Source organism: Manihot esculenta, chromosome 12 (genome assembly GCF_001659605.2).
Source record: "Manihot esculenta cultivar AM560-2 chromosome 12, M.esculenta_v8, whole genome shotgun sequence".
NCBI classification, from domain to species: Eukaryota; Viridiplantae; Streptophyta; class Magnoliopsida; order Malpighiales; family Euphorbiaceae; genus Manihot; species Manihot esculenta.
The window spans coordinates 3122957-3147535 of NC_035172.2; the positions used below are offsets into that span (position 1 = coordinate 3122957).

The 24579-nt window shown below is 33.9% G+C and overlaps 3 protein-coding genes across 8 annotated transcripts; 1 reads left to right on the forward strand and 2 right to left on the reverse strand.

Moving 5' to 3' along the window:
- Positions 1 to 3823: 3823 nt before the first annotated feature.
- On the forward strand, positions 3824 to 9632 carry LOC110628392 (BRCA1-associated RING domain protein 1). Its single transcript, XM_043949046.1, has 13 exons — positions 3824 to 4060; positions 4147 to 4200; positions 4316 to 4386; positions 4606 to 4701; positions 4806 to 5260; positions 5765 to 6103; positions 6279 to 6379; positions 6493 to 6679; positions 6790 to 6899; positions 7194 to 7284; positions 7417 to 7582; positions 8298 to 8416; positions 9086 to 9632. The coding sequence occupies exons 1-13, from the start codon at positions 3966 to 3968 to the stop codon at positions 9479 to 9481; spliced, it is 2280 nt and encodes a 759-aa protein (XP_043804981.1). The 5' UTR covers positions 3824 to 3965; the 3' UTR covers positions 9482 to 9632.
- A 766-nt stretch (positions 9633 to 10398) lies between these two features.
- LOC110627412 (cellulose synthase A catalytic subunit 4 [UDP-forming]) lies at positions 10399 to 15029 on the reverse strand. Of its 2 annotated transcripts, none has more exons than XM_043949045.1 (12): positions 14699 to 15029; positions 14362 to 14566; positions 14122 to 14246; positions 13976 to 14039; positions 13724 to 13880; positions 13024 to 13636; positions 12811 to 12948; positions 12594 to 12719; positions 12303 to 12515; positions 11697 to 12215; positions 11264 to 11614; positions 10399 to 11067 (listed from the first exon to the last, which is right to left on the reverse strand). In XM_043949045.1, the coding sequence occupies exons 1-12, from the start codon at positions 14744 to 14746 to the stop codon at positions 10486 to 10488; spliced, it is 3141 nt and encodes a 1046-aa protein (XP_043804980.1). In that variant the 5' UTR covers positions 14747 to 15029; the 3' UTR covers positions 10399 to 10485. The 2 variants fall into 2 exon arrangements, with proteins under 2 accessions (XP_043804980.1, XP_043804979.1); XM_043949044.1 differs by having other exon boundaries at positions 14362 to 14569.
- A 1942-nt stretch (positions 15030 to 16971) lies between these two features.
- Positions 16972 to 22959, reverse strand: LOC110628597 (protein PHOSPHATE STARVATION RESPONSE 1). Of its 5 annotated transcripts, none has more exons than XM_021775352.2 (10): positions 22677 to 22959; positions 21251 to 21313; positions 20695 to 21166; positions 20506 to 20601; positions 20203 to 20413; positions 20043 to 20119; positions 19872 to 19911; positions 19212 to 19269; positions 18276 to 18345; positions 16972 to 17554 (listed from the first exon to the last, which is right to left on the reverse strand). In XM_021775352.2, the coding sequence occupies exons 3-10, from the start codon at positions 21157 to 21159 to the stop codon at positions 17192 to 17194; spliced, it is 1380 nt and encodes a 459-aa protein (XP_021631044.2). In that variant the 5' UTR covers positions 21160 to 21166; positions 21251 to 21313; positions 22677 to 22959; the 3' UTR covers positions 16972 to 17191. The 5 variants fall into 5 exon arrangements, with proteins under 5 accessions (XP_021631044.2, XP_043805017.1, XP_043805016.1 ...); XM_043949082.1 differs by adding an exon at positions 22020 to 22148 and having other exon boundaries at positions 20506 to 21166; positions 21264 to 21313; positions 22677 to 22956; XM_043949081.1 differs by adding an exon at positions 22020 to 22148 and having other exon boundaries at positions 20506 to 21166; positions 22677 to 22954.
- Between the last annotated feature and the right edge of the window lie 1620 nt (positions 22960 to 24579).

The window sequence follows — 24579 nt, forward strand, 5'->3', positions numbered from 1 at the left end:
AAATTAAGAAAAGGGAAACATAGCAATTAAACAAAGTATAATACCCGCGTCCTTGCAGTCCTGAAGACTGGACACGAACGTGCACTTTTCGACATCATACTTCTTCTCAACAGAAGTCAGTCAAAGGTACCCAACCTGCTCGGAAAGACTCAACCGGGGCAAGTCGTTACAACCTAGAAGGACATCTTTCCAGGAGAGCTCCACCTCCCAAGACAGTCCAGAGTCCTTTTTCAGCTCCACAACTACAAACTCTTCTACCCAGCCTTTTATTGAGTCTTTATGATCCGAAAAAATAGACAACCCCCCGCGAGGGGCAAAATAGTAAAAACTCTGGCTCGCCCTAACGAGCCGGAAGAAGGTGACAAACAGACACGCTGTGGGTGTGAACCTCCAGCTCAGACAGATGGACTCGAAAGAACACATGAAAAGAATGGAGTTGGGAGCCAGCATCCGAGGGGTTATCCCGAAATACCGGAAGACCTCAACGAAAAAGGGAGAAAAGGGAAAGGTGAGACCATACTCTCGCTGTTTGACGAAAAAGACCAGGCTAAGGTCCTTTTGAGGGTTGACCAAACCAGAAGGGGGAGGATCGGGAAGAACGATCCTCTCATTTCGATAGGGAGCTCGGATATGAAAAAGGGGGGTATCAATATACTCCCGGGAAAAGAAATTTTTTAGGGTGGAAGGAGTAATACTGGACTCTAGGTTAATGACATCAGGAAGTTTTGGGCTATCCATGGATGAATGAAGAACGTACCTTGAAAACGGCAGGGGGACAGAGCTAGCAATACGCACAGAGAGCAAAGAAGAGTGAGAGTTTTGGGAAGATTGAGAGGATTCGAATTTTGAAATAGTAAAGAGAAGAAGAGAAAAGAAGAGACATTTTAAGGGAAACAATCCTCGGGCCGCGCAGTCATAATGATTCTCGATATTTACCTCCTCATCATTCATGTAATAACTGATGAGAAGTTAAATGGGCAATTGATGACTGCTGGGCTTCACCACCCTGGTATAAGGCCTATCCCATGATAGCGGCCCTGATCCAAAAGTCATGAGGCCCCTTCAATGAGCCTGCCTGGACCACCCAGCCTTGAGGTTGGGCCTTCCGTGGGCCTCAGCTCTTTCAACACCAAGCTCGGCCTTAGAACGTGATAGGAGAAAGGACAGCAGGTCCAGTCATCTCGCAGTCATGTCTACCCGCGCGCCGGGGGGAATTAAATGGCCGTCTGGCGTGGAGAGGGCGTCTGATGGTTCTGTACGTACGGGCCTGTATGACAGAGATAGATGACACTGTAGCTGAGGGGCCGTTAGGTATGACTAATAGACAAAAAGAAAAGGAATATAGGGGAGAAGACACATTCCCCTCATCCAAGCTTATCCAACCATTGTAAATCTTATTTTCTCTGGATCTCAGATCATCTGTGGGCAACCATAGATTCCTTATTTTGGTGTTGACGGAATGCTTTTATAAGAATTTAGAGAGAAATAATTTTGTTATGATAAACTCCTCTATCCAATTTTATTTGCCAATTCTAAAAAGTTATTCTGTCCAAAATTATTTAACAAATACATTTTTTTTTAATTCTGAACTCCAGTAAGTATTATAATTACTTTTTATAATTTTTTAAAAATGAACTTATCATTTACCTTTCTTTCTCTTAATTATTCCATTTTTCTATTGGTAATTTTATAAAAGCAAAATTATAGATATTTAAGTGATTACATGAGATAAATGATAATTTAGTTAAATTAAGAGGTATATCATTACAATTTATATAATTTAATTTTTTTTTAGTCACCATAAAAAAATTTAAAATTAATTATTTTATATGTATTACTGCTCGGAAAAAAAAAAACATTTGCCAAAACAATGAGTGGGGGCTTGCCAAAATCTTATAAAACAAATTCGTTTGAGTGATGTCTGTCCCAGCAATAAAACGATTAATTCAGGAGCAGAATAACTAATAATCAATTCAGCTCAGGAACTACAAAATCTACTAGGCTTGATGGATCTAAATATCAGAACCACAACAATGGATCTTCGACTCTGTTCGGTAATTTCGAAGTCAGTAATTAATGAGACAAATCATTAGTATTTAGATATTAAAAAAATAAACTATGTTTATAATATTTCACTAATCATTCTCGTACCAGCTAACCGACTATTAAAACAAATAACCATTACTAAACAATATATGACTTTTGTCTCAATAGCTTTTGGTTAGGAGACTATACAACGCCATTGCTTGACCATCTTCTTCTAGTCCCGTTGATCATATGACATATGACCAGTGCATCTTCAAAACGTTTTACAAGATGAAAATGAAGCTATCAAGCCAACGATCATCTCAATCCGATAACCTTTGGCAACCAAAAAAATCTAATAATCCTATTACCATATCACAAACTTAATAATTAAACCTTGTAAAATATCCATTTTAATTTGGAATCAATAGTTTGATTTAATTTATAATTTAAATAAAAATATATCTTATTTTAACTGTTTGAAAATGATATTAATTTTAACGGCTTTAAAATTATTTTTAAAGTAGTTTTAAGTTCAATTTAATTCAAATTTTAAAGGGTCGATTTGTTTTTTTAGATATACATAAAATTAAATAAAAATTTAAAAATTAAAAATTATTTAATTGATAATTGAATAAATAAATAAATTGTACAAATATATGCATTTATATAATATAAAAATTAAATAGTATTACAATTAAAATAATGTAAGTTAAGAAATAAGCAACTTGAACTTAAATATTTGGTAATTAATTTGTCTAAACGATTTTATTAGATGATTTATTTAAAAATTCAAAATCAAACCGACGATTTTAATTTTAATTTAGCATGTGGATCTATAACCGATAAAGTATAAAACACCAGACATATTTAGAAACTGCAACTGATTGACTGGGTCAGTTCACGGTTTGAACTGAACCATGGTCATGCGTATTGCCTAATAGTAATCAAGCTAATCACAAAATCAATTGGTTGGGTGAGTAGTAGACCTAACCAAGGGACGGTTCCATCAATTCGATTTACGAATTGAACCAAAATCAACTTGATCTGTAATTGTTTGAAAATGATCCGATTTTACAACGTTTATTTCTTTTTCCAATTAAGTTCAAATTTTAAAGTGGCAATCCCATTTTGATTAAAAATAATTAAAATAAAAATAATTAGATAAAGTTAAATAAAATATCAAAAAATAAGATATAAGTCTTAAATATTATTAAATTAATATTTGATTAAATAAGTAAATTATACAAAATATATTCATTTGCATAACATAAAAAACAATATTATATTTAAATAAAAATAATATCATATGCAAATTAAAAAAAATTAAACTTAATTATTTAAATAATTTTTTAAGTTAAAAAATTAAACTCTTTTATTTTAAGTAAGACTATTGTTAAAAAAGAATAAATTAAATTGAGTTGCTGTGAAATTTTTAATTCAGGATGAAATGTGAAAAAAATGTGAATTAAATTTTTTATAATAACAATACCAAATAGATTATGAATTTGATATTTTTTCTTTTTATCGCAAGATTGACGAACTATCAAAATCTCCCGAGATATTCCCAAGCACAGCAGAAGAAGACATCAGGACGAATGACAAATGAGAGACGCGGGAGTTGCCCAAACCGAAAACCGCAAAATAAAAAGCGCGCCTTTTTTTCCCGTGAAACAAAAATGCATTTTTCCTCCGACTCCGCCGCCGAAAATTTCTTTACCGCCAATCTCCACAATTTCCATTTTGAAAACCACGCAACCCAAAATCCCATCCCTACACGTGTACTCATCCCACCCCTCCATCAATCAACTGCATAAATAAACTCCCCCGTCTCTGCCTATAGACTCTACTCAAGCAGTAAAAACCAAGACTCCAACGGCAAAATCATTTGCCTTTTGGGTTTCAAAGGCCAACGCTTCGTATTTGCTGTGCTGGTGGCAATGGCGGATTCGACTAAACAGAATAGCGTTAGGACTATGAACCCTTGGGTTCTCCATCTCCAGAAATTGGGTCTTGAGCTCAAATGTCCTCTTTGGTTTGTACTCCTGTTTCTTTTGTTTTAACATTTAGATTTCTTTCTTTTGAACCTTTGATTTATATTGGCTTTAATCTTATTTGCAGCTTAAACTTCCTGAAGCGGCCATTTTTGCTTCCTTGCGATCACATTTTCTGCAAGTTCGTATATTTTCCTTGAATCTTATTATGATAATTCCCTATCCCAATTATTGTTCTTCATTTTTATCTTGTTTTTGACGTTTAATTTCCACCTGGGTACTTGATTTCATTGCAGTGCATGCCTACCCGAAACGACGCAGTTTGGCCCACAGTGCCCTGTTTGTAAAGCTCAATATGTTGATCGGGGTATGTCCCTTCACCCTTTTGTAGGTCGGATTGAATCATTTTCTCAAATCATAGCTAATTAATAATTCTCCCTCTCTTCCTTTTCAGATCGATAAATATAAGTAATCGAAAACTTTTAAGTGTGACATTCCATCATTTTATACTATAATACTCTGAAAAATTTTAAACATGTATAACAAGCAGCTGATTAGTTAGCTAAAATGATGACGTGGGTTGCAGATCTGAGGCTCATGCCTTTTATTGAAAACATGGTAACAATATACAGAAGCTTGGATGCTGCTTTCTTTGCCAATCTGTTCCAGTCAAGCTCATCTGGTATGATTATTTATATGCTTTCATCTGATACCCATTTATCCACCTAGTTTTCTTGAATTAAAGCACTTTAAGTTTAAGTTCATCTCTTGTGGTGATCATTGTAGATACTGGGAGAATTTTGGAGCAATATCCTACTTCAAAAAGTGCAGATTGCAACGATAAGTTCTGTAAGGAACCTTTTAAAGCGGCTAGGGAGGATAATTCAAACAGTGGGAGGTCCATGTTTATGCTGACGAGCAATAACTTAGCTCAGGTTCCATTGAATGGTTCTGCTGAAAATGGGGTTCAAAAGATTGACATGGCAGACAAATGCAATGTGACAAAGCACCTTAAATATAAGGAATATGATATGTTAGCCAGCGGAGGGGATAAAGGTGATGGAGAGCAGAATATCAATTCTCCACCAGCAAGTTCCCTTATAAGAGCTGGGGGGATCCAAGAGTGTAGTATTATGCAAATAGGGATGAATCAGGTGGATCAATTGTCAGCTGGTAGCCCTCCTTCATTTGGTGATATTAAGAGTTCAGAAAATGACAGTTACGATCAGGGTGGTGATAGTGTAAGGATTCTGCAGTTGCTATTCCTCTTTTTTTTTTTTTTTTTTTTTAAAAAAAAACTTTTCAAATGTGCCTAAATCTAAATTAAGCATATGACTAGATTTTCAAGTTCTGATCATAAGTTCTCTATGCTTCCACTGTTTCATAATTTCTGAGAGTTTGTAAATTAAGATAAAGGATGTTATGGACTATCATCCTCGTCATGTGTGATCTTCCTCTGGCAGTTATCTTTCATATTTTTCCTGAGTTGCTTGATTTGTTATCTTTGTTTGTTGCTTTACCATCTATTATAGCTACCAACGTGGAGTTGACCGATATATGGGTGCCAGAAACACTATTAGTATTTTGTTTTCAGTGGTCATTATTGCTTGGATTGTGAACATGCATAAACTTGTCACCATTCAGCAACTGAGCATGTTTCTGTTTACATACAGTTGAAGTGCAATTCTTTTTCCCCTATTCATTTTAGATTTTCAATTGTTTGAGAATTCTATTGTTTGTTGCAGAGTCCAAAAAATTATCAAGCAATGAGATTGATCAAGAGAAATCTTGATGATAGCATAAGACCAGAGAGGTATGACAGTTTTGCATCCAGAATTGACGGAGTTGATACAAGGGACTCAAAGAGACATAAGAAGTTAAGCTATGGCCCATTGAATGTATGCACAAATAATATGAATCATATGGTGGCTAGTTCTCAAGCTGAAAATTTGGGGACCAATTGTTGTCAATCGGAAGACAAATCTGTACCACCTCATAATGGTGCACAGCCTCTTGCACTGTTAGATGACTTGTCAACAGGAAAAATTATTTGTGAATTTTGCCAGTCCTCTAGAATCTCAAAGGTGAAATATCCATTTTTTGCTTGGTCAATATAATTTATATTTTTTTATTTGAATTTTTTTAACTGTTGCCAAAGAATGTTGACATTGATAGAAATATTTATTGGGTAAAAGGAACAATAACATCTAACCTCCAAAGCTATATATGTATATAATATCTCTCTTTTTTTTTTGTCAGGATACTGGTCCAATGTTGCACTATGTCAATGGGAAGCCAGTAGAGGGTGATGAGGCATTTCTCTCCAGTGCCATACATGTTCACAGGGCATGTATTGAATGGTACGCCTTGGCATTTTCTAACTAATTATGTTTTAGAATAATGTTAGTCCAGTGCTCCGATCAACGACTCCTATTTTTCTTGATTTTATATTGATATGTACAATGACATGCAGGGCACCACAAGTCTATTTTGTTGGTGAAAATGTTAAGAATCTGAAGGCAGAATTGGCTAGGGGTGCGAAACTAAAGTGTAGCAGTTGTGGGCTGAAGGGAGCAGCTCTAGGCTGCTATCATAAATCTTGCAGGAGAAGCTATCATGTTCCCTGTGCAAGGGCAGTTGCTGGATGCCGATGGGATTTTGTAAGTGCCTGTATTCATACAATTTCAGCCATTTGTGATTATGCCCTTATTTTGTGCCATTGACATAGGATTTGGATAATAACGGCTTACTGTTATTTGAATTCTTACAGGATGACTTCCTTGTGCTTTGTCCATCTCATTCTTCAGTCAGATTTCCAAGTGAAAAGAAGTTCAAGTCTAAGAAACACAACTTAGAACATTGTCATGTACCAACACAAATGTACATCCTCCCTCTCTAAGTTCTTGTGGTTTCCAGCAAACTGAAAGAAGAAATTGAATTAAGTCTATTAACTTATTATGCTCTCCCCTCACCCCCATTTGTTTCCCTCTCGTCTCATACCAAATATAGATTACCTTGGGAGTATTCTAACATATTTTGTTTTAGATCCATTCATAAAGGGGTAAATTTCTAAAAAGTTTGGTTGGACTGTTTCTTTTCCTTTTATGTTGTAAATTAAACTGGTCATTGCATCTCAATATGTAGTTTAATGTGTCTTCCACGTTCCGCCTGCAGAGCCCCAAAACAGTCTAATTTTTTGTCAGAATCATTGCATGGAGCAGAAGAATGGGTTTTTTGTGGATCTGCTCTCTCTTCTGAGGAGAAGGTTTGTTGATGTCTATGTTTTATGTTTATCCCGATTTCTTGATACCAGAACATTTCTCCACTGTGCTGGTGGATTGAGTATGCATTGTGGTACACCATGTTAAAATCACTTAGTTTGTGCGGGACATTGCAGTGTCTTCTGGTTGAGTTTGGGAGCATGATTGGTGTGCCTGTAACCAAATTCTGGAAACAAAATGTCACACATGTAATTGCAGCCACAGATACAAAGGGTGCATGCACCAGGACATTGAAAGTTCTCATGGCAATTTTGAATGGGAGATGGGTTCTTACAATTGACTGTGAGTTGTCTTATCTTCAAATTGATCATTGTCTCATTTTGTGCTTTTTAATTTGGCATGTTGTCTATATCCTACTTTTTCTGTGCTCTGGACTTATTCTATGAGTACAATCATATTTCCCATTCTGTAGTACATTGGCCAAGCAAAGCCCGGACCATTGCTGACCATAGGTCAAACATCTAGCCCGTGTGTTTGCTCAAAATGTCGTTTTAAGGTTGATCACATGGATCAAACCAGTGTGGAGTTGCTTATGTTTGTAGAAAATTGGTCAGTATGCACGTTTGCTTCTACATGAACATGTTGGATTCAGCACATCAAATAACTTAGAATCATCTCCCAACAGTAGATACTGCTATTTGGATTTTTGATAAATTTGGGCTAGGTCTAAAAGTTAGCTCAAGTGAAAAGAGGGTTTAAATCCTTATAAGAGGATATTATCTTTGTTTCAAGCTGATGTTGGATTCAATAATCTTTTATTTAATTTCCTATTTTCCTTGACAGCATTTTTATTAAATAACATAAGGTAAAACCAATACTTTTTTTTTTTAATAATTAACTCGTTAATGCTAATATTTGGTCTTTTGCAATGAAACTGTGCATTCTTTTTTATTTTAATATCTTTGTGTATCCTCGCCTCTTTTCTTGCTTTTGAGTTGCTACTTGTTAGTTCTAATATTTCTCGCTATTAACAAAGCTACTTATTTGTCCTTTGCAGGGGTAAAGGCATGCATGAAATCTATGTGCCCTGTTGATGAAGAACCTTATGAAGTTGGTCTCGATAACCACGGGTGCTGTAATGGCCCCAGAACTGGCAGGCTTAGTGTGTTGGACAAGGTAAGTATCCTTATGATTGCATTGGTTGGAAAGCATGAAGATGTATTGGTGTCTCCAGATTACGAAAATTTGCTTTTTAGCTTTCGTTTGTTTTTTTTTTAAAAAAAATTTGTATTTAGAATAACTTATTTTTTAATATTTAATTTTAATGTAAAAAATAAAATTTATTAATAAATTTATATATAGAATTCGTAATAAGGATTTAAGAGGTGTAAAATGTTTTTTTTTTATTAGAAAAATATTTTTTATTGATTAAATTTCTTGAGTATCTCAAATATTTAAAAATACGGAAAATATTTTTTGTGAAACAAATGAAGCCTTAAATTTTAATCTCCTTGTTTGTGTAACAATTGACATCAATTCTCTTTTTTATTTTCCATTTGGAATTAAGAACAATTCAATTGATTTTTTTTTTTAATAATTTTTTGTTTTGAAATAAAAGAATTTACTTTTTCTATACTTAATTTTTATGCATGGAAGTGAAATTATGTATGATTTTGTGATAATTTATTTAAATTTTTTCTTACAAAATCATTCATACTAAATAAAGGGATAATAAAATTTTTATGAAGGCAAACTAATTGAAAATCTAATTTCAGTTTTTGGTCTTACAACTTTATCTAACTATGAATGATGGCCATCGGTTCGCTTTGCTTGGTTTATTTGCAGGCACCAAAACTATTTGATGGCTTGAGATTCTATTTTTCTGGTGACTTTGTGTTGGGTTACAAGGAAGATCTCCAGAATTTAGTCACAACTGCAGGAGGTACCGTTTTGAGGATAGTGGAAGAATTAGTGGAAAAAACTCACGAGCCAGCAGCAGCAGCAGCTCCTTCAAAAACAATAGTTGTCTACAACCTTGATCCTCCACAAGGATGCAAGTTAGGCGAAGAAGTCTCAATTCTATGGCAGAGACTAAATGAAGCAGAAAACTTGGCTGCTAAAATTGGATCCCAGGTCATTGGTCATACATGGGTACTGGAATCAATTGCTTCCTATAAGTTGCAGCCTTTTGTCAGCTTGCATGGTATTCGCGACGCCAGCAACTCGATAATCGAAGAATAAGGTACTTTTTCTTTGGTTGTGTTCATTTTGATCCTGCCATACATGATTTTTTTTTTTTTTTTTTCGGTTAGATTCATCCATGTAATAGTGCTCGGGATGTTGTAATTTGAATGTTTTGGAAATGAAATCAAGTTGCCTTTTAGCATTCACCTATGTTTTTGTTTTGGAAACCTTGTGTTCTCTATAAATTGTAGGTTGGCATCTGCTAAAATTCTGTATTTTAAATAATTTACCTTTGAAACTAATTCTAAAAAATAGTATCTCATTGAGATGAAGGAATTGCTAATATTGAAAAAAATTATTTCAGATTTATTCGGATACACTTATTATCAAATTAAACTATTAAACTTGCGAGGTATAAAAAATTACTAACTTTAAAGTGCTTTTTAAATTATCTCAATAGTATTTATTCTAACCTACACTATTAATGTTGGCATTGATGACAATGTTAACATATTTATTGACTTGAAATTGAAAAATAATTGAATTTTTTGAAACTTCAAAATGAGTTAAATTAAAATAATTATAAAATTAAATTAAAATTTTAAATTAATTTGATTATTTTAGTTTGAGAGGAATAATACTCATCCTAACACTTTGCAATACTCGATTATTAACCAGCAGACGATTGGAATATTCAGCAAGTTACCATAAATTAGTTAACAAAAGGATGAGTAGTTGGTGCTGATCCAGCCATTCTATATGGTGACAGTGTTTCCACCACCCTGGCAGATTCAAGCATTTTCATTGGCTTATAATTTGACAATTCAAGCATTATTCTCTAAGCACAAAATTTTATGAAAAAATAAGTAATTTGTTTAGCGATTATCTCCTTAAAATCTAGAGATTATTGAATTGGTGATAATTTATTTAGACTGCTTTATATATATTTTTTTAAAGTTTGCATAAGCCAGTGAGTTTCAAGTTCCTTATATATTAAAAACAAAAATCTCTATTAACAACTTGAATTCTCTTGCAGAAACAAATGAAATCCAAAAACAAGACTAACACTCCACCCCACATTGTTTGAGAACAGGGCCAGTTTGCTTAGGCAAGAAAGGATCAATCCTGACCCAAACGAGTGAGAAAATTGATGCAAGAAGTATAGACCACAGAACAACAATGGTAGGAGTTCTGTTTTGTCTTCCCATTAAACCTTTGAGAAAAGGATAGAGATGAGCAATGACCCAAAAAGCAAAAAATAGCTTCCCAAATAAGGGACCCCATGAGCCATATCCGTTGTTGATTGCATCAGAAACTCCAGCAACTACTCCCACCATGTTTATGATAATCAAAGTAGTCGGTGGAATGAGAAGTGTCGTCCATTTGAAAAGGTAGAGCTCTCCAAATTCTGTGTCGTCTGCTGCTTTTGCTGTGACTGTGAAGTTTGTGTCGACTCCGGCAAGGACCTTGAGGAGGCCTTGGAATACAGCAAAGAGATGTGCTGAGACACCACCTATCACCCAGAATTGCTCGTTACGCCATAAGTCTTCAATGCTTACTCCACTCCATCGAAGCTCTAGGACACTTGTTGCTATAATGGAGAGGAAAAGTGCTAGGAACCATACACTAGCCAGGTTGGTTAGCTGCATGAGAGTAATTTCTTGTTAAAACTATTTCTTGCAACAATTTTTTTCAATGGAGCTCAGTATTTAGATTTGTAACTCATAATCATATTAGAATATTCATATCTAATTAAAAGGATGAGCTATTATGATTTTATAGATGACAGTAGAAGATAATGCTGGTGGACGTAGTGTGTATTGTCCTAACATTACTTACCGTGGGGATGATGAATTTTCCAGTCAGAAGGCAGACAGCAGGAATAGTACAGTAGGCAAGTAAAGGAATGGAAGTGAAAGGATAAACAATGGTGTTAACATAGGCGAGCCTCTCCAACCATTTCAGCTTTCCTCCATATCCATACCATAGTGGGCAATGGCGACTCATGAAAATTTCGACGGAGCCAAGAGCCCATCGCAGAACCTGATGCAATCTATCTGATAGATTAATAGGAGCTGATCCTTTAAAAGCTGCTCTCTCTGGACTACAGTAAATTGACTTCCATCCTCTACAATGCATCTTGAATCCTGTCAAGATATCCTCTGTAACAGAACCATAAATCCATCCAATCTGAGAAGAAATCAAGTTCAGCATTCAGTAATCTTGCTAGTCAGCTAATGGTTTCAACATTTTGTACATGATTACTACTCACCTCTTTGCCCCATTCTGTTTTTTCTTCGTACCCACAACTGATAACATGAATGGCTTCCTTGATGAGTGTTGAAGGATTAGTTCCTTCAGGCAGGCCACCTTCTTCCATGAGAGTGGAGGCAATAAAGACTGGAGATTGCCCGAATCGTTTCTCGAAATTTTTCTGTGACATGAGTGATGATTTTTCCAGCTCTTCATAACCTTCAAGCCCTTCTTCAATCTCTTCGAGTTCAAAAACTGCTCCAGACCCTTTTCTCGTATAGCTCTTGCCCAACATTTTCTTTTTCCTGGGCAGCAATCCACCAAACAGGCTGCTGCTTTGGCCTTTCTTCTTGGATTTTGACTTCTTTCTTGAACCCCCACAGCAACAGCTGCCCCAGGAAGGCCAGCAATCACATGTCATTTTAGGCCTCTTCTCAGAAACGGGTGGATCATATCCATACAATGCCTGCCTGTTGAAAACACATCCAGTACCAACATATACTGGCCCTTGGACTCCATCTAGGCCTTTCATATTAATCTAGAATCAAAACAAGGTTGAGAACATAAGCTAAAATTTATGCTAACTCATAACAAGAAACAATGATCATCAACTTGTTCGACTCACATCGAAAAATACAGTGTTGCGATTAGCATATCTATCGTGACGATCAATACCATCGAACCTCTGAGGAAACTGAACATAGCAGACCTTCTTTCCTAGCTGAGGATCCATTAAAAAGCACATGGCTTCTCTCACAGCTTTGCTATTGTTAAGGTAGTGATCACAATCCAAATTCAACATGAAAGGTGCATTGGTAAGCACTGCAGAGACTCGGATCTGCAATTAATTGTTTAGCATTAGTCAACTGAATCTCACAGGAGTATGCAATTGAGAAACTCACAGAGAATCACTTACCAGAGCATTCATGGCACCTGCCTTCTTGTGGTGTTGATATCCAGGTCGCTTCTCACGAGAGACATACACAAGCCTAGGAATCTCCTTACCTTCAACATCAAGAGCACCCTCACTTCCAAGATATACCTGCAGAACAAGCCTAGCTTCGAGTAGGAACGAAAGATAATTATCAATTTTTCGTATTAAAAACAATCAAGAAATGATACATTGTGCAGACCTGAATCATTCCAGGATGATCTCTTGTGTTGTTTCCAGGCCATGGGGTACCATCCTGCATAACCCATCCTTCTTCTGGTTTCTTTTGAGCCTTTGCCACCAATGCATTAATCTTCACCTTGAATTCTTCATATTCTCTCTACAAACACCAAAAAATTCCATTTAGTGCTCAGTGAGAATATCAAGCACAGAAGAGAAGGAATCAGTTGCTTACTTTCATAGACCTGCGCTCCTTGACAAAGCTGGGATGCACTTTATCTTTCAAATAGTCTATTTTCTGAGAGAAGTAGAATTCAGGAGCCCTGGGCTCAATGCTATGTTTCTTGCAAAAGGGAACCCATCTCCTGGCAAACTCAGCAGTTTCTGCTAGTGAATCAAAAAGGAGCATGGAAGCACCATCGTCCGATACATAACAGCTGACCTTATCAACAGGATAATCAACAGCCAAGATTGAAAGCACAGTATTTGCAGTGATGATTGGTGGTTCCTTAAGAGGATCCACAGTGCTCACAAAAAAATCAACTGGAGCTAAGCGGTTAGGCTCCCCTTCACGCTCAAATCTCATTGATAAACGATCAAGATAAGTTTCACGTTCAATTGGGAGCCATTTTGGAAACTGGTCAAGAATCCATGAAAATGCAAACCATATTTCGCAGATTACAGAAATTAGCCATAATGGGAAAGCATCATAAGCTGGAGTTAAGACACGGAAACGAAGAAAGAAACATAGAACGACAAGTCGTATGACAATGACAATGCGGTATGGGTTGATTTTGCTTGAGGCAATGGGAATTTTTCGCCACAGAGGTTGTCTAGCTTCAGCCATACTGTCCAAAGAAGACAAAGAATTAATGTTTCAATGAGATTGGTATATATTTTAATGTCTTTGAAATGAAGATAGTGATAACACTTGCATGTATTCATCTTCTTCTTCTCCTTTATCATTTCCTCCATCATCTTTGCTCACCAGGCCTCTCTTTTCTTGCCTGAATTTCCACTTCTCAACTCTTTCTTTCCATTCTGCATCGTTGTACATATCTCTGTCTGCTTCAAACTCCTTGCCTCCTGCCACTACACCACATCACCAACAAATCCCAGAAATTAGATTTTCTTTCAGAGAATAAAAAATGTGAAGATTTGTTATAGCTTAAAGTAAATTTGCTTACCACTTCCTGCAGACGAGAATGCTCCTCCAGTATGCAATGGTCTTTGAATATAGTCTCCATTTTCCTACAGGAATCCTGCCTTTTAGCTATTCTTCAATATATTCTGTAGATTCCACAGGAGGAAATGATTAATTAGGAGTGATTACCGAGTGAGCAAAGACGTTTTTGTGATCTTGGTCATCGTGGTGCTTCTTAATCTGAAATTCATCATCAAGGACTTCTGTTCCAATATCATCATCATCATCTTCATCTCCTGCAACTCTGGGACAACCTGAACGAACCAACAAAACCTTAAACTGTTAATTAATGTCACATGATTGATGAAGAACCTTAAAAACCGAGTTAGAAGATAAAAAAGAATGAGGAAACAATAAAAACTTGCAGACCTTTGTGACGCTTATAGCGAGTGTTGCACTGAGGACAGCACTGGTTTCCCTCACTTCTCTCATACTCATAACAAGGCCTGCAAACAGGAAATCCACAGACATGACAAGCCACAAAAAGCTGTCCATCTTCCTTCACACCAATCTCATCCCCACAAACTCTGCACATTTTCGACGTCACAGACTGGCGGGTCGAAGAACGCCGGTGCTGCTGCCACATTACACCAATTGAAATTTATTTCCAGAAAGAAACTTTGACCCAGTTATACTGAAGTACTCTCCAAGACTGTAAAGTATGAGCTAAAGAAAAGGAACCAAGAAGAAGAAGATGATAAATTACCTCGTCATAGTCCTGCAAATGATAAGAACCTGTGGCAAAACCAGCCATGGTGGTTGAGGCCACGGCGTGTAAGCAAAAGAGAAAACGATGAAGATGGTAAGAGGATAGAAGAAGAAAGGCGGGTTATAAAAGGGATGGTTTGAGTTGGGAGTAAGAATTTCATAATGGAAGAAGGCTAGAGGCAGTGTTGTCAGTTGTGTACCAAACTGTGAGTTGAGTCGTCATGGGTTTGAGTCGAAGGGACGTTAACTGGGGTGACCAGATCAGAAGCTATAGGTAGGAGATGCAAAAAGAGAGATTGCTTGTTGGGGCTTCTGCTGCCAATGCCATTAGCTGATTACTTGGATTCAACGGCGTCTCTCTCTTAAGAAGCTCACACGGAGACCTCTCAATTCCCTGACCATCACATCTGTAAAAAGAAAACTCATTATTTTTTAAAAATACATTAAAATGTTGATAATAATTTAAAAAAATTAATAATTACTTTTAATTGTAATTGGAAAATATTTTATGTGAAATAAACAGAGTTTTAATATAAATTAATATAAAAAAATAATTTGAGTAAAATATGGAAAAGATTTGCAATTGGCTTTAGTTATATTTTGATGTAGAAATTTAATTACAATGAATTATGTTTTCAAAATCACAATAAAATTGGTGAAAGAAAAGGAAAGGAATAATTGGTCAAATGCTTTAGATTAAATTACGAGTCATACCCAAATTAATTTGTTAATGTTTTGAAGGTCTAACCTTGATTTTGATACCTAATTTTGTTCCCTATTCTTGTCTTTCTCTTAATTAAAAAAAATAAAATCAGAAATTGAGAATATTAAATTTAGAGAAAATTATTATTTAGTCCTTGCAGTATAGAAAAACTCGCTAATTGATTCATTGATTTTGAAAAATTATATTAAAATATTTCTGATATTTTAAAAAATTTATAAGTTAGATTCTGTATTAATTTTAATCGTTATATATTATAAAAAAAATTTAAAATGTATCTAATATTAAAAGACTAAATAATAAATGTTTTAAAAATTTAAGAGATTAAACAATAAATTTTTTAAAACTATAAAAATTAAATAATAAAATAATTAATAATAAAATAATAAAAGGAATAATTAATAATTTTTTTAAAATATCAAAAATATTTTTAATATATTTTTTAAATTAAAAAATTAACTAATAAATTTCTAAGTAATTTTTCCATAAATTTAACACCATGCAAATTGACAAACTACTTGCAATGTCTTATCATCTTGTTTTCTTAGTTTTGTGCACTTTTTTTGCTGAATTATCATGGGCTCCTAATTCCTCATAGAATACCTTTCGTTCCACTTGAATTTTTAGTAAAATTTTTCCCTTCGTTGGTAATGATTCATTTTATAAAAAAAATAATTTAAATAAATATTTAAAAATTAGGTAAAATTTCCATTTCTTTTTAAATAATTTTTTTTAAATTAAGAAAAAATTAAAAAATTTCAATCTCAAATAAAAAATTATTAAAATAAAAAATCAAATTCTTATAAAATTTTTAATTTTTAACTAAGGATATATATATATATATATGCATGGCCACAAAAACATAGTAATAAGAGTTACATGGCTTTGCACTCCAAGGCTTAGCCTGGTGGAAAGTGCATCCTGTAGTCTTGAAAGGTCTAAGGTTCGAATCCCCCAACCCCCTATTTCAAAAAAAAGAGTTACATGGCTTTAAGGTTGGGAAGGCTATATCATATCATCAATTCCATGTAAAATAATTTAGTCGGAAAAGCAAAACATAAGTATTGTGAGTCTTAAAAAATGACAAGAAGTAAAATTTATTTTTAAATTATATTATCGGCTTAAAAAGTTAAATTTTATTTTTATGTAACTATCATTAAAAAATTTAATAAGATAAATTTTAAATTTTTATAAGTTATATTTTTATTTAATTTTTTAATAATAATTTAGAAGTAAATTTAAATTGAGAAATAAAATTTTAATATTACACTAAAAGGATTTTTATTAAGACAAAATTAAAATTCAGATATTTTGATAATAATATGAAGTTAGGAGATTTGCAACGGTAAAATATTCCGTTACTATCCATCATCCATCTTTGTACGTTACTAGCAGCAGCAACAAAATATTCATATTGAAAAAATTTCAAAACAAAGTAATAATTTATCATAAAGGGTATTTTAATGACTGGATACATAAAAAAAAAAATTAGTAAAATGTTCATTTATTCTTTAAATTATAAGGATTCTAGTTAATTATGGCACTATCCGTTGACAAGAAAAACTAATTTACCCTTTTTCTCATATATCCACCTTGTTTATGGATTAAATAAATGTGCACAACCAAATTATGACAAGGACATGATAAAAACAGCAGGAAGATCTCAAAGTTCTAAAGCTCTATTACAGTCATCATCTAGGTTCTGTCCCTAACTATGATTATAAATCTTCCGCCAAATCAATGTCCCTCGTCAGTGAAATGCTGATGGGCTCAGGCATCTGTTCTCCGACGTTTAGCAGATGGTGAACTTGACTCGCAATTATCTGGCTGGGGATTTTCAGAACCGTCAACTTCAGGAGCCTTTTGCTTCTCACTTGGATCATGTGACCCTTCTTCCACCATGGACTTGGCATCAAGTGGGTTACAGTTTGTTTTGTCATGGTCTAACTGAGAGGCTTCCATTTCATTTTTTGCAGGGGAATCATGGATTGCATCAGAAGATATAGCTGAAGTGTTCTCCATGGCAGATGATGAAGCCGTCAGCTTGTCGGAACCTGATTTGCACTGCTTCTCAAACATCATTTGGAGGTACCTCCCTTGTTCTTCAATTCGTAACTGTAAATTTCGTTGAATCTGCCAAAACAAGTTCGTTATCAAACTTCTTTCAGAAAAAAAGTTCATTGTCAAACTGCAATCATAAAATGCAATTTGATACGCATAATGTGATTTGTGAATACATGTATGCACATGGATGCCAGTATCATTGAATTATCTGTAACTGTCAACAGTCACTAATTTTCAATTTCTCACATGAGAATTTCTCAACTAATTTTTGAATTTTAGAAAGGTCCACTTTGCTTTTTCACGCATTAAGAAATACAATTTCTTTTATTAACTTTCCGATTTTACTCATTTTAAATATATTAAATTTTATTAAATACTAAAAAATATTTTGAAAAGTTTCTTGAAAATAAAAAAAAATTAAATAGGATTATAATAGTAAATTTATATGTTATTACCGTATAAAAAGGGAAAGTAGACAATAATTTTGGGACAACCAAAAAAGAAAAAATGGACAAAATTATGAAACAGATAAATATATGATTAAATATGGCCCTAGTGACAAAACTGAAACAGAAGCTAAAGTTGTGATTTTTTTGTAAAATTAAGTGACCAAACTGAAATCCATCATAAGTTTAGAGACGGTTGAACTTAACCCATACTTCAATGCTGCGAACCAATTTTGTGTCACAAGGCATTATAATGCCCAAATTCGGCATAATTTCAAGATGCAAAGTCAAAACCACCTATTATAGCTTAACAAAATTCCCTCATTTGAGGAATGTATTTATACCTCAAGCTGTTCGTGCAGCCGTTTCTGAACTTCCATCTGTAACCGCAGAGCTTCAGTAATCTCAATACCCCTGATTTTACAAAATCAAAGACATTACACATTCAGTGGGATAATTCAAAATGAAATGGCACAAAACAGTCATTCAGAGACTAAAACTATATGGATAATGTGCAATCTTTAATAGAACAAAATATAGTTTCATTGAGCAAAGCATGCACTCCATCAGAGATTCAGAGCAATTCAAGCTTATAAACCTAACACAACTTTACCCTTCAATGAAGAACATACATGACGAACTCATTTATCTGCACACCTTGCAGGGATGAGAAGAAATTAAATATCTACAATTAGCCCAAGAAAAACCGTACTTTATAGTTTTTTGCCAATATTTTATTTACAGTTCTTAGGACCTAACATCAAGAAGAATTGAATGGCTTTGGTCTCAAGATTCGTTTAATGATTCAATAATGTTTACAAGAATAGGACTGGAAGAATACAAACAAAATATAAGAGAAGGAAGAAGAATGAGGACTTTCCAAATAGACAAGAAATTCTGGTATTATTTTTAATTGTTTGCTCGGTTCCTTTTATAACTCAGATAGCTCTCATTTCCAACAGCTAACAAACAAGAAGATGATTACTATTGGTTTAACATACTGATAACAATGATGATACTTGGAGTTTGACCCCAGCTCAAATATATGCACTCTTAATTGAATTCCTAACAACCAGAGTGCTTCATCTTATGAAAGCAGATGGTTAAATAGATCAGGAGGCTTGAGTAAGTAATATCCAATTGTTAGAAATATCATGTTTTCTATTAGGAGTTGCAACCAAGTCTTCAAACAACCAAGACAAGCATCAAGTCTCCCTAAGCCAAAGAATTAATGAAAATCAACCACTTTGAATGCATGTACTAATCATTGATAGACTTACGTCTTCAAGTCAAGAGATGATATTTCTTCTCTAGGAGTGAATTTTTTCTCTGACGATCCTGCAAGGAAACTAGAAGTTAGAAGACCTAAACATTAAATATAAATTCCTTGCATTGTCTTGATCCACATGCAATAAATGAGTTAAGGTACAACAAATACAGATAACATCAGCATCAGGCATAAAACTGAGGGGAAACAAAGAGGGTTTCTGGGTTCAGAACATGAAGCAATGAGAACTAAATGGTAGGAATGCCATTTGGAAAAAGAAAGTATCAATGAGAATTAGAGGGTACTAAAACACAAGTATTGAAAATTAAATCTCTCGCATGTTTGTCAAGAAAGCCTTTCTCGTAATGAATATCAACTCAACTTGAGTGAAAGTGCACATCATGATTGATTCCTTTGAAAAAGGAGGGGGAAAATGCATCTTGAAGAGGAAAATGTGCAACGAAGACACATTACATGAGAAAAATAAAAGAAAATGCACAGGCATCTATGGATGGGAACACAGAAGAAATACAGGAAAAAGAAATAGCACCCCATTCCCAAGCTCCAAAGGAAACACAGGCATACATCTTACAGTCATTGAAATTTTTGAGGCAGAGTAATGGTATAGTATACAAGGAAAAATGCAACAGATTGCTTGCTAAATATTACATACCTTCTGACGAGTCTGGTCTATATCTGGCAGTCCTATACTTCTGAAATTCAAGAAACAAGATCTACAATTAGGGGGCAAAAAAAAGAACAATCTAAAAATCCTATCAAAGACACACGAACAAAGTTTGTTTATGCAGATGACCAGTCTCATACTAAAAGGGAATGTAGGTACCTGCAAATGGCTTTTTACATGATAGATGGTCAAGCCATCAACTTTCATAAGCTTCAACACACCTTTTGGAGTAGCCCCTGTACATCAAACAAGGAGAAATCAATTGGAGCAAAAACCTTATACATTTATGATAAATTATAAGGCTGAGAGAATCACACACTTTCACTGCCACCAAGCTGATTAACAGCCTCCACAAAGGCTTCATGAAGCTCTGGTGTCCAGCGCATGCGTGGCTTGGATGGCACATTATTGGTTGAGGAAGTAGGGGTAAGAACAGGATGAATCTCTCCAGATGGAGCAGGAAGCTGTTGATGAACTTGGGGCTGCTGAGATAGAACATTTGAAGATGGTTTTGACACCTGATATGCCATCTGAAGCAAGAAGAAGAGAGCACAAAACAACATAAAGGCTAAAGCACACACAAAAATAACTAAATTGCCTTATGTCATGAGAATAACCCAACCTTTTGTTCCACTTCTACAACACTGGTGTCAATTAGAAGCTCACTCCAGTTAGATGTCAAAGCATCATCATCAGTAATAAGCTGGTCTGCCCATTCCTGCCAATCATTTCGTTTACTAAATTCCTCGGACACAATCACACCACTACAACTATTGCTTTCTACTTGATTATTTTGGACAGGGTTATTTACAGGAAGATCAAGAAAACCCGGCATTGACTCTGGACACCATGAAGCATTGGTTTCCTTGGCATACTGACTTGATTTTGTGGATTGAAGCAATCCTGAATGTGAAGATTGTGGCAGTGTCAAAGCTGTCACATTTGTTGATGATTGAGAAATGAAAGGAGCATTCCCAGATTGTTTCTCCTGGGGTGAAACAGAAGAGTACTGAAGGTCCGATAAGAAGCCTGCAGATGATGAGAACAGATGGCCAACTACTCCACTGTTAGAGGGTAATTGACTTGCATGGGCAATAGGCTTTGTCATAAGACCCCCTTCCAAGGAAACTTGTTGAGAGTTTGACAATTTGGGGCATGTCTCTTCTATAGAGGTTGGCAGGACTGGCAAAGATGAAGATAAAGCTGCGGAAAGCCCATGATTACTTATCTGTTTTGCACCTGATCTCTGAATAGATAAAGCAGGGCGTGCCTCCATGGTTATCCTTGAATCAACACAAGGAATAGGAATCCATTATTTCCGCAATTCGTATTAACCTACTACATTGTAAATATCACCTAGTAAATACCTTTTGAAACTACCTCAATGGTTCACAATATCATGCCCCCGGGAAGGTCATCAATTTATGCATCTGTCAACAGGAATAAATTAATTAATAGAAGATAGAATCAAAAGAGATCGCATTTTTGTTTTCAACTATCCCAATTTCCAACACCTTCTAAAAATTGGAATAAACATAACAGTAAAAGCATCAATGCCAATTCAAACATGTCATTTTCTCACAAATTGAAGGACCATTTTCCGATAGTCTAATCAAGTTTATTAACATATACTCATTTCCCAGTGCATTTAAGTTTGGGCTACATCTCCAAAAAGATCAAAGCCACTAAATTCTTTTTCTCTACTTTCCTCCAGTCAACTTTAGTTTACTCCTTACGCACGTGTTGATCTCAATCTCCCTTTCTCAACCATTGTCAAATGTAAAGGCAAATTCTTTGGATTGCAACCAAGAGATTGCAGATAGAGACATGACAACATCCATTACATGCAAAATTTCTGAAAGATGCATCTAAACAGCCCTTTCAAGGACCCTAAACTTGATGGAGCAATAACAATGCTAATAGAGGAATGGACTAAGAATTATTAAAATATCCACATTGGTCATTCACAATCAAAGGCCAGCATCCCACTAATGAGAGACTAATACAGAGAACTTTCACTCTTTAAGTATAAGGTTCTGCTTTCTGTTTAGCTTCTAATCATGACAGGCAAATTGAATAAAAATTAGGAGTTGCTTATACAATAATGTTGCAATCCAACATGCTAGGTTCTCCAACCTAATTAGCAGGCAACGAAGTTCTCCCCAGCATTTTGGTGCCCAGCAGCAGAAAAATCTAGGCAAGCTAAAAGACCCTATATGATTTCTTCTCGAGCATAATCAACCAGTCTTTCTGATGTTGAAAAACCTGTGAGACACGTACTTCCATGATCAACTAATCAGCAACTGTCTGAAGCTGACCAAATAATTTTGCCTACCATCCAATCTTGTATTGCTTGCCTTACCCTAAATGCAACTCTATCTGAGGTCCGCCAAGCTAATTTAGTTTCACCATTACAATTTACACTCTACAGCTATATAGCATCACATTTGGAATATAGCTAATACCCAGAAGCAAAGTCTCGAATTATAGTAATTTAGCTCCAAAACGAGAAACTCAAAGCCATGCACCCCACCATGCCAAAAAATTCTCGTGTAAAAAGGTTCAGTCATGCATAATAAATAACAATAATAATAATTTATAGCTAACACGTTATCCAATCAACAGAAGATAACCATGGAAAAGAGGGACCTAATTCAATATGGACCCGGAAATACTGAAAGCATACTCCAAATGGGCATTGCATCAACGCAATAAAACTCAAAATTCTATCAAATAAAAGCAAAGCCACACACAAAAAGAGAAATCAATCTATTGGCGATGGAGAAGTCTTACCTAAAACTTCATAGGAACAACAGAGAATCGAAATCCAGAACACTGAATCTAATAATCGAGTTTGGATGAAGAGGCGACAGAAACAATTCGGTAGAGAGGCAGGCAGATCGGTATTAAATTCCGTCACCGGCGCGCCAAAGAAGTGAACGGTGAGCACTGGACATTGCTCCTTCCACTGGTCCCCTTTAGGCTCTCTTAGAGCTAATAAGGAACAGTGATTTCTCACGCGCCGCTTGGGGAGCGTGTGGAATAATCACCAGAGAGAGAGTGGCAACAGTATGATAGGTGGGTGATGAAAGATCTGATGGGTTCGCACGTGGGATCAGCCTCTGCCGTTTGATTAGAGTTACGTTCTTTCGGTTAGCCAAAAGACCAAAAACGGAGACGTTCATATTATTTTTCTTTTAATTGTTCTTTTTAGTAAAAAATTGTCTTGGGTCTATATCTGCTCACACACTAAGAACGGTTCACATGAAATGGTGGACACGTGTCAGATTAATGACTTAGTAGTTTTTTTCTATTGAAATAATGATATTGTATTTTTAAATTGAAATATTATTTAATATATATGAAAACTTTAGGTTAATTTTCATTAAATAAAAATAATTTTAATTTCCATTCAGCATTTTGTATATATAGGGACCAAACACCTTTAAAATGGAACCTGATTCTAATTTCGTAAAAAAACAGAATATAAATAAAAATAAAAAGTTGATGTTTATTTGACCTTCAATTCAAAGTAAAGGGTTAATTTGGACAAAATATTTAAGATTATCTTATTTTAAACATTGGCCTGTTGTTAAAGATATTAAATTTTATTTTTTAGCATAAATTTACCATTAAATTACTATAAAAAGTCAAAATAAAATCAATATGGTAGAACATAATTTATATTTTGAAATATTCACTAGAAATTTTTTTTTTTTTTAATGATAATTCAGAAAAATATTCAGATAGTGAGATTTGATACTTTTAACTCCAATTTAGGAGTAGTTTTTACCTTTTAATCCTTTAATTTTGATTTTTAACATAAATTTATCATTTTTTTAAAGATAAATGCATTTATGGAGCGAATTTATGCTAAAATTAATTTAACTTTAATAAGGCTTTTTTATAGGGCTATGCATAATTTTTAGAGTACGAATCAAATCAAAGAGTTGTACCTAACCGTATTGAAATAAAAAAATCGACATTGCAGGAATCGAATTAAATTTATTTAATTATTTAATTCTGATTTTGATTTTGAAAATAGTATTAAAATAAAATCGAAATCCTATTGAAAACATACTGAAAAATCAATTATATATATTTATTTTTTAAATAATTTTAATGATATTATAATTTTATTATATAATTTTAATAATATATTTTATATTTTATATAATTTCAATAATTTTAAAAATATATTCTTAAAATTATAAATTCAATTTAATAAATTTGAATCTTAATTTTATAAATAGTTAAATAAAAAAGAATATAAACAAAATAGTTATTTAAGTGTATTTTAATCTAATAAAAGTTTTTTATTATTTAATATTATTTAATTATTTTTATAAATTAAATTATTTATATAATTTAAATATGATTTTTTTAATTATTAAATAATTATTAATAATATTATAAAATAGTTATATATTTTAATTAATTATTAAAATTTTTTATAATTAATTATAAATTATTCTATTTAAATAGATTATATATATATATATTTATGCATATATATTTATTATTTCAACTATAAATATATTAATTATTTTATATGAATGAATTATATATTAATAATATAATATATTTTTATGTATTAATTACACCTATCTTTTCATTAAATTTACATAATCACCAATTATATATAAAATAATATGATATTCCTTTTATATATAACATATATTAATATTGATATTAT